This window comes from Falco punctatus (assembly GCF_963210335.1).
Source record: "Falco punctatus genome assembly, chromosome: 5".
Taxonomy (NCBI): Eukaryota; Metazoa; Chordata; class Aves; order Falconiformes; family Falconidae; genus Falco; species Falco punctatus.
The window spans coordinates 85,267,980-85,277,401 of NC_137584.1; the positions used below are offsets into that span (position 1 = coordinate 85,267,980).

General features: G+C 43.0%; 1 protein-coding gene across 11 annotated transcripts in view; it reads right to left on the reverse strand.

Annotated features, from left to right (window-relative positions):
- Positions 1 to 8,481, reverse strand: part of RGS7 (regulator of G protein signaling 7) — a 256,673-nt gene extending 248,192 nt beyond the window's left edge. For 10 of the 11 annotated variants that reach the window (XR_013928521.1, XM_080389764.1, XM_080389765.1 and 7 more), the window contains exons 1-2: positions 8,131 to 8,481; positions 6,974 to 7,085 (exon numbers count right to left, since the gene is read on the reverse strand). Coding sequence is in view for 10 of the 11 variants with exons in the window: in XM_080389764.1 (XP_080245890.1) it covers positions 6,974 to 7,051 (78 nt within the window). In the remaining variant the exon portion in view is untranslated. The other variant, XM_080389763.1, reaches the window with a different exon arrangement.
- Between the last annotated feature and the right edge of the window lie 941 nt (positions 8,482 to 9,422).

The window sequence follows — 9,422 nt, forward strand, 5'->3', positions numbered from 1 at the left end:
CCGTTCCAGTTACTCTTATAACTAGCATGTACTTTAATAACTAGCTCAATCTTTTTCTCTCCAACCTTTTTTCTTTATAGCTGGTGGCAATCAAGAGCAGAAATCAAAATTCGCAACTGATCCTTTCACCACAGAAAATTGTATGTGTACTTTTCCTTCACTGCACCATCATCTCAAAGTTTCATCTGAAGATGTTTTTCTGAAGTAGCCGATCTCTTCCTACTATTACTATTACTTATCTTACCCTCAAACTTTTCTTCCCTTACTCATTTTTATGAAGTTCTTACTAACACTATTAAAATCCAGACTTTTCTTGACTTGATCACACTTGGCAAAAGGTATCCTTCTACATTTCCAGCTTCTTCCCCCTACTATTGCAATCTGTTTCCATAAAAAAAAAAAAAAAAAAAAAAAAAAAAGAGAGAGAATCCATTCTGGGTAGTATTTTGCAAGCTCAGCCCTAATGGCTCCCTCTTCTGTAGAAAACAGTTTGCTCTGTTTTACCAAAAGGAGGATTTTTTAGCTTTTCCACTGCTCTGATATTCACTGTCATGCCTCAGTTTACCCATATTTAACCCAGAGATTAATTATATGCACCTCTTTTGTAAAAGCTTTATTTGTTTAGAGATATAGCTGAAAACCAGCTATTGTTCACACTCTATATTATTATATATCTGTAGTCTCCACCTTCCCAAATGCTTTGTCAGAAAAGTTTTACAGCACGTAAAAAAACATTAAACATATTCTGCTAGTGACTTTATTCTGTTCTTTCTAGGTTTGATCTCAGATTTAGGTTTGTAAATGAACTGCACAAGCCAAATTTCTTCTTTTAGCAGCTTTTACAGACTGATTTGAAGAAGCTGGTGTAGTGCTTCCTATACAAAAAATTACAATTATGCTTCAATTGCTTTGTGATTCCTGAATTGAGAAAATAGCCACATTTTAACAAGTTGTATTTACATGCAAGTAATTTAATATGGCCTCATTATAGTTCATGTAAGCTTTACCATGAATCTGTTATTTTATGCTAGAAGTTACTATAAAAATTCCTGCAGTCCACAAAGAACATTGTAAGTCTGAAGTAAAACAAAACAAAACTCAAAAGTCCAAAACAAATTCTGACTCGATATTGAACGTCACTATCAATAGCATCATTGTTTCCATAGCTACAAATGTAGACTGCTTCAAAGGAAAGAAGCAGAGAAACTGAAAATGACAATGTACAATAAAAACAGGCACAGACAGTTTTCAAACGGCACACGTGGGATGAAGAAATTAAGTAACATGGTGGCACAGAGTTCTGCAGGGTTTGGGGATTTGACAGTAATGCCAGCGATCCCAGCGCATCCAGCTCGGAATGGTAAGCAGCAGTAAACCTCTCTCTGCAGTATCACTTGATACATTTCTACACCTAGTGGAAGGAAGAGGAGAACAGAAAAGGATGGAAAATACCAGCAGAAATCACCAAAGCAAACACATAGGGCAGGTGCCCCTCTCACAAATCTAGCCACCTGCAGACTCAAATAGATATGTTTTTAATCAGGTTTCCTTGGCATTTTCAGTGGTTCTGTATAGTTGTGAAGACAATCAAAAAACTTCACACTGCTCTTATCACAAATGATGCCAAAACATGCACGTTAGACCTAGTAATAACAATAACCATTCCAGGAGAGGACACAGCAAAGTGAATCACTGCACAGGGGGGAGATACAAAACACGAGGATGAGAGGTGCAGGGAAACATGCAGTCTCACCACACGAATGGTACTCCCCAGCATCTAGCAACCACTCGGTGCTTCAGTCTTAAGTTCCTGCTCTCTAAATATTACCTATGAATAGCTTACTTTGCTATCAACCAACTACTCTGGAACTATGACAGCCTCATAACACACACTGGATAGGGAGGTAAACTCCATTGATTCTGGAGCTGGAATTCTAAGGTCCACAAATGTGGACCTTTCACTGTCAATTCTATTATGACAAGTGTTGGAAGAAAACCAAGACCAGCATCCAAGACTTGCAACGGTAGCACTCCTCTTCTGGGAAGAAGAAACTGCATAATGTAGAGGTATACTGTAATTTCATAAAGAAAAAAAAAAACAAGCCAAAACCAAAATCAAAAAACCCCAACACTTCTCTAGTACCTGAGTACCTGAGAGCACCCTGAAATCTGCAATAAAGTAACAAACTCAGTGGTTTATACTGGGAGCAAGATGCCTCCACAGGCTGTGATGGCATACTCAGAAATGCACAGTATCAGACAAATTCTTCCCTTATGAAAGGGAGTGACAGCACTTCAAAAAATCCCACCTACCAAGTCTGTCCTTAGGCTCACTGGCTCTAAATCGTATCTGCAGTATCATTTTCTTCCAACAATCTTTTTTAAGGGAGCAGTTGCTAAAAGCCACGTGAGAACACAGTATTCTCTGCACATATACCCTATACACTGGAAGTCACCTCTGGTCCAAGCAGAGGAGAAGGAGAAGGGTTAGTAGAAGACGGTGGTCACTGTTTCCTCAAATGTTGCCACTGCACAGCTATCACAATTGTAAAATATCCTTTACAACAACATTTGCTAAGTATCGTGCTTCGGAGGTGTAGTTTCTATGAAGAACTTCGGATCACAGTAAACTAAGAAGTAGCTTGAGATTTCAAATTCAGCCCGTGCTATACAGGAGTACTGCCACATATAACCTTCAACAATTGTCACCAGAACACACCACCTCATTATCTTCATTACAGCACTGAAAGCCCCAACTGTCAGTAATTCTAATCAGCTTTGGCAAAAGCTTTTAACACTGGGGGCAGTGAGGAAGGTAGAGAATCAAAGTCTCAGTCACAAGAATATTACTATTCAGACAAGGCTAATCTTGTTGCTACAAAATAAAGCTATCATCTCCCAAATGAAGCTAGTTCAGACAGCAATACAATAACCATTAAACTTACAAATTAGAACTCCTAATCCTTGCAGCGTATGTTTGACTAAGAAAGTAAGCAAAGCACAGACCAGAAAGATAAACAGAGCTTTAGCAAGGCTAGCAATAGGTCTGAAATGGAAGTTCCTCAAAGACAATTCTTGTTCTTTTAATTATTACTGCCATGTGTGAGATTGGGGAACAAAAACCAAAACCAAAAACAAACAAACAAACAAAAAAAGGTAGGTCAGGCTCTGAAACTTAGAGAAGCTGCACAATATGGACCTTATATTACATCTTGAGATCCTTCTTTAAGACCTAGCTTGCAGCAGTAAGTTAGTTTTGCTGAAACCCCAGATTAATGTATGAGCAGCTTGTGATATTAAAATACTACGGATTCTAGTGTCTTAATTGCTGACTGGAATGGACTCCATTGGAGAGGAAGTAAAAGCAGAGGGTTTACATTTTTCATGTTTGCCTCAGGCTACTAGCAAAAAACCCCAGGACTTATTTCTAAGTTATGCCAGTACCAACGGTATGTCACATGCCATTACTTTAAAATTAGGCTGATAGCCAAAAAGAATAACGCAGCTGATGTTCTGTTAAAATAAAAAGTATTCCCCAAAGCATAAGAAACACTGACACTAGCATCTTAAAAGGCAGTGTAAAAACTATATAAGTAACTATTTATTGGCACCGCTGTCTTTTTCATTACAGATTCAAATAAGTAATTCTAAGTTTTGTATGCATTGAATATTTAATTATCCTATGCCGATTTAAAAAAAAATAAAACCACATTTCATATGTGAAAGCAAAATGCAGTTAAACCCTTCTTTGTCTGTGAACACAAGCTACTTTGTGAATAACAGGCTATCTACACTGTATTACTCCAGATCACAATTTGAGAATTCATCTTTCTTCAACCCTTCAAATAACTAATCACAAACCAAATATATTTAAGAAAAAAGAACAACCACCTTTTCTGTCAAGACTTAAAGTGCAATAGCAATTCTATAATTATTCAAACCTTAATTACTGAATTTGTCAACACCAGAAGTTCACTCTGTATAGAAATTTCTATAAAATACTCCCGATAGAACCAGGATTTAGGAAACCCAGGGCTATAACTCCAGGTAGTTTAGAACATACTTAGTTCAGATTGTGTCTAAAAGTTAGACAGACTAGGAGAATTTATAGCCAAAGCAATGGTCTTCACTCTGCACAGCCAAATTTTAGTTCTTCATTAACACAAGTAGTAAGACGTCCTGTCTATTCCTTGCAGGTACGCATATCACAAAATGTGCTATTCCATGTGTTGACGTTGTATAAACTTCTGGAAGAAGGCATTTCCACATGGGTGGATTTCAGCAAAATTATTTAAAATATAAGACTTCAAATTCTGTTTCCTTCTGAAGGCAGCCAACAGCACATGTACATTACTTGGCAGTGTCCAAGGCCAGGCTGGACGGGCTTTGAGCAACCTGGTCTAGTGGCAGGTGTCCCTGCCCGTGGCAGTGGGGCTGGAACTAGATCATCTTTAAGGTCCCTTCCAACCCAAACTATTCTAGGATTCTATGATTATTTTTTTTCGAACAACTATTAATACTTTTCAGTTTTAAAAAAAAAAAAAAAAAAAAAAAAGTCTCCTTCATGAAGCTGGCAGCTCTAGCTCTTTGTTCACTCTACAGAGTGCTTTCATTTCCAACACAATCACAGACAGAGAAGTATTGTGTTTTCAAATGTATTACAAGGAATCCTGTCATTTAGTTGTTGTTATTAAAGAATTATATTCAGGTATGATATATGCTGAAATGAAACAATTTCCACCTAACCATCCTCCTCATGTTCTAGAGACAGAATTTATAACATTTGATTACAGCAATATCATACTGCAGAAAAAGGCAGGTGACTCTTTAAAAGCTATCTATTATTTTGTTGCCTATTCCTTGATTGCTGCCAAAGGAAGGACAAGTTAGTTTTCTCTGTGTACTCTAACAGCAGTGTGCACAATCTTAAATGATCTTTTGGTCACCATGCTACAAAAATAAGTTGACACGTACAAAAATAAATATGGCAGGTAATGCTGTAGAAGGCCAGTGTTCTTTGGAAGTTTAATACTCAGTGCACCACTTGCACTCTAGTGACAACAAGGGAAGGACCACTGCTGCACTGGAAGGCACAACCTGTTATCATCCCTTTACCACCTATTCACAGAGAACTGAAAAGGTGTTTGATGCTTTGATATGCTGAGTACACCCCTGAGGTTGTGTGTCCTGTCCCCACTCCCCATTTTCAGATTTCCCCTGCATCACCAGGGTTCTTGTCACTTGCCTCAGCAGTTGCATATCAATCTGGAGGCTGCTGAGAATACTAAATTCTGGCATGAGGTCACACCAAATATAATGGGTCACAAGCCTGACCAGTTCCTCAGAGTCACTACGTGAGAAGAGAAACTGTTTTCCTGTGTTCCCCCTCCGTGTACTAAATAAGCTGAGAAAAGACTTCTTCCTCAGCATGAAGTACATGACAAATGTGGAAAGATTCTGTCTAGAAAGATCAAGAACCTATAAAGAACAATATAAGCTTTGGTATACTGCTTTTAAAATATGCGACAAATTTTCACATATAAATCCATGCATAGAATTGCATTTTGAAACACACTTGTGGTGTTGTTGGCAAGGTAATCCTGTATTTTTCTAGATGTGCATTCTTACATAGATGGATAACTAAGGTTAAGTTCCTAAATTCATTCACTTGTGTAAAAAAAGCGTGATTTTTCAAAATAGCGAATACAACCAACTAACTGAAATCAGCGACATCTTTGAAAATAGGAAGTGAAAAAAAGCAGACTTCAATTTGAGACTACTTTTTAATTTCTGGGAGAAGAACACTTACCACAGTTACAGATGATACCTCAGTTCACCTCAAAGACTAAACTGAGTATATCTCAGATGTTTTCTATTACAGTTAACTTGCAAAAGGAAAAGTCAATGCCTCTAACAAAGTAAAAATATTGATTTTTTTTTTTCACCTGATAAAAACCACCAAAAACAAATTAGAAAGCACTGTGTTCTAGGAATGAACAAGTAGTTGCATAATTACATATTCCAGTTTGTGACAGCAAAGTTATTTTTCTCTATTATTATTATCAGAATTTATTTTATTATCTTGTTTTGATAAATGGAATTAAAGCTTTATAAAAAAATAAACGTGTAAACGCATCTCAGAGTCCCCAAGCATTTACTGTCACTTAAATGAAAGCACGGTGGCTAAACAAGCCCCACTACTGGAGTACAATGTCTGGAATTTGTATATTGATGCCATTAGAATAACTACATTAGAAATTCTTCCCAGAGAGAATCTCTGGAGTGTATGTGTTTGGGTGGGTGGTTTTTTTCCTACATTGTGGTGATTGCAGATAAGTAGTATCTTTAATCAGGTTTTCCCCTCATATGAAATAAGTTAATGGTTCTGACTTTCCTGCACTCTGAAAATCTTTGCCCAGAGACAGTAATAGAAAATAGTTTATATTTAGCTTTAAAATACGTGAAATCATTTTACCAATAGATTTTACAAGTAAACACCTGAACTAAAAACATGGTCCAGTCTCTGGCACATCACCACCATCACACATCATATGTATCAATGCAGAAAGTGAATTAAATACATCAAGTACTTCAAATTGAAAGCCAACTGTTTCTGAACATGATGCAAAGTTGACATACGTCAGTATTTTACCATTTAAAACAACCGACCCAGCCATTTCTCAAAACAGGAGTCACTAGCAGTACCTGGGATACAGATCTACTTTGCACATGCCATTTAAACTGCATTAGGCAGCACAAATGTCAACAGACGCAAAACACTTCAAATGAGTGGCAGGTGACCGTGTTCTGAAATCAGACTACTCCATTCAACGCAAAGCACAGCAGCAGCATCTACTCATGAAATTGGAAAGAAACAGCAAAAATAACAGCCTCACTTGCTAGGTAAAAGAGCTCAGGACTTCACCGTTCCCTGAAGCCCCCTCTCAGTCTTTGCAAAATACCAGAGGCTTACCTTTCTGTACACCAGCATGTTTGGGGATTCATCAGCCACCCCGTTGCTGCTTTGCCCATAATTATTTCCTTGTGCCATGTCCCACAAATCTGATCCGCTTTTGACTGTAGCACTGTAAAAGGCAGAAGTGGTTTCAGTAAGACATCGCCTCTGGTCTCCCTCCTGCCCAGATGATTAATGGACCCGACTTTCTACCAGCGCCTTATCAGAATCGGTGTACGCTCTCACTCCAACAGATATTTACATGGGAGCAAAGCTGCTAATTCACCATTTACTGTCATTACTCTCTTTTGCCTGTAAATAATGAATGTAATATGTTAATCCAATTTAGACCTTAATGAATTGTCACTCCGAATTGCTCCCTGACATACCACTAACCACCATCTCAAGCAGACACCTCCTGACAGAGCTCTCCTCCCTCCCCTGTCCAGGCTGCACCAAGGGATGCTCCACACCTTCCAGACCAGTTTCAGGGGAATGGATTTTGCCGGCCGCAGCGTATTCGGCAGCACCCGCTCCTCACGGCTCGGGCCACATCGAACTTGCACAACCCTCGAACGCACAAAGAGCAAACCGGGTGCGTTTAACTTCTCGCTAATTCGCCAGCACGTGTGTGCCCCGACACATATGCCGGGGAGGGAAGCAGCTGATGGGGGGCAGGAAAGCAAGAATCGAGCTGGAAAACCTTTCCGTTCGCTTTCACCGACTTTCAGCATAATTCACCGCAAGCCACCGGCTCCGCCGCTCCCCACCCCCGCCCCCCCGCTCACACGGGAGCCGCACGAAGCAAGAGCTCGGATCATGCCGTAGCTCCAGCTTTGCACGCAGGTGTAAGAATGTGCTCCATCTACAGACCGCACCGGTGGCTGCGGGGAGCGCGGGGGGCTGAGCTCCGCTCCAGACACTTACCTCCAAAGCCCTCCCCTGCCCCCCCCGCCCCCCCCAGACCTCCCCCGCGTGGGCTTCACCGCACCTCGCCCGCAGCCCCCGCCCGGCCCCGCAGCGCCCGCCCCGCGGTGCAAATGGCCGGGAGGAGCGGGGAGCGCGGGGGGAGCCCGGCGCTTCAGCACCGCGGACAGCGGCACCGCCCGCCCGGCGGCTGCGGGGGCGCGCAGGGGCGCGCAGGGGCGGCAGCGCGGCCCCCCCGGCTCCGTTACCTCCTGCGCCAAGGTCACTGCGCGGTGGCCGCGGCTCCTCGCCGCGGAGGGCGGTCGGTGTCAGCCGGCAGCGGGCGGAGGGACGCGGTGATGGCTCATCACACAGACACACGCGCACTGCGGGCGGAGGCGCTGCCGCCTCTGAAGCTGCGGCTCTGCCCTGCTCTGCCGGAGCGGCGGCAGCTCAGCGCCCTCCCGCAATGGAGCGGCGGCAGCTCAGCGCCCTCCCCGCAATGGAGCGGCCGTCACGTGGGGAACGGGCACGTCAAAGGTGCTGCTGCTGCCGCTGCTGCTGCTCCGCCACACAGCAGCCCTCCTCCTCCTCCTCCTGCCGCCGCCGCCGCTGCTGCTGCTGCTGCGGCTCGGCGCTCTCGGCTCGCTCACCCAAAACACCGGCCAAGGCACTGCAGCTTCCAGCGGATCTGGCAGCAGCCCCGGCAATGCGATTAGGCAGCGCCGGAGGGCTGGGCAGGCGGAGAATGGGGCGAATGGCAGCGGGAAGGAAGGGGGGGGGGCGGTGGTGAAAGACTCTGGTGGGCAGCGCGTGTCGCTGCCCTCTTACTCCTTTACCCACAGCAACAGGGAACGTGCCTGTTCCTCTGACTTAAGCTGGACACTTGGTGGATATTCGTTTTTTAGTGACAGCTAGGGAGAGCTTGTGCCGTGTCGGCACTGCAGACCTCCGGGGGGGGACGGGGAGGGCAGGGAGCGAGTCTGTTCTAGCCGGGTAGGAAGGAGCCCTGAGGACATCTCAGGACACCCTCAGGGTGTTTTGCTGTGTCCCAGGCAACTGCCTAATTTGTGAAGGCCCAACACTGGACACGATAAAAGAAAAGGATCAGGTCTGAAAGTTTTAGTTCCTCATCACGTATAGGTAAGAATGCTTTGATTTTCCAAAAGAGCTGAAATGCCCAGACTCGACATCCAGAAGAACACAAAATACTGAAGTGGTTAAGCTTTGAGATATTCCCATTTGAAAGCATCTTTTCTGGAAACAGTCACTCTTACTACAAGGATGATCTTGCAGAAGAAGTCATCATCTACTGTGCACTGCACCCTGTGGGGCGAGTACGGGTAAATCAAGCTGCTCAGGCACCGAGGTTTCCATGCATCCTGCATCATCCCCACTCTTCCTTTCTTAACTTTTCTTGCGTCTCAAAGAGACTCAAATTAACACTACCCCGCTAGAAGTTTGCTATTATTCAACTACTACAACTACTTTTATCTACTCTTCCAAACTTTGCAGAAGCCTTCACATCTTTTAACAGAGAACATGATAAATTAGCTAAGGT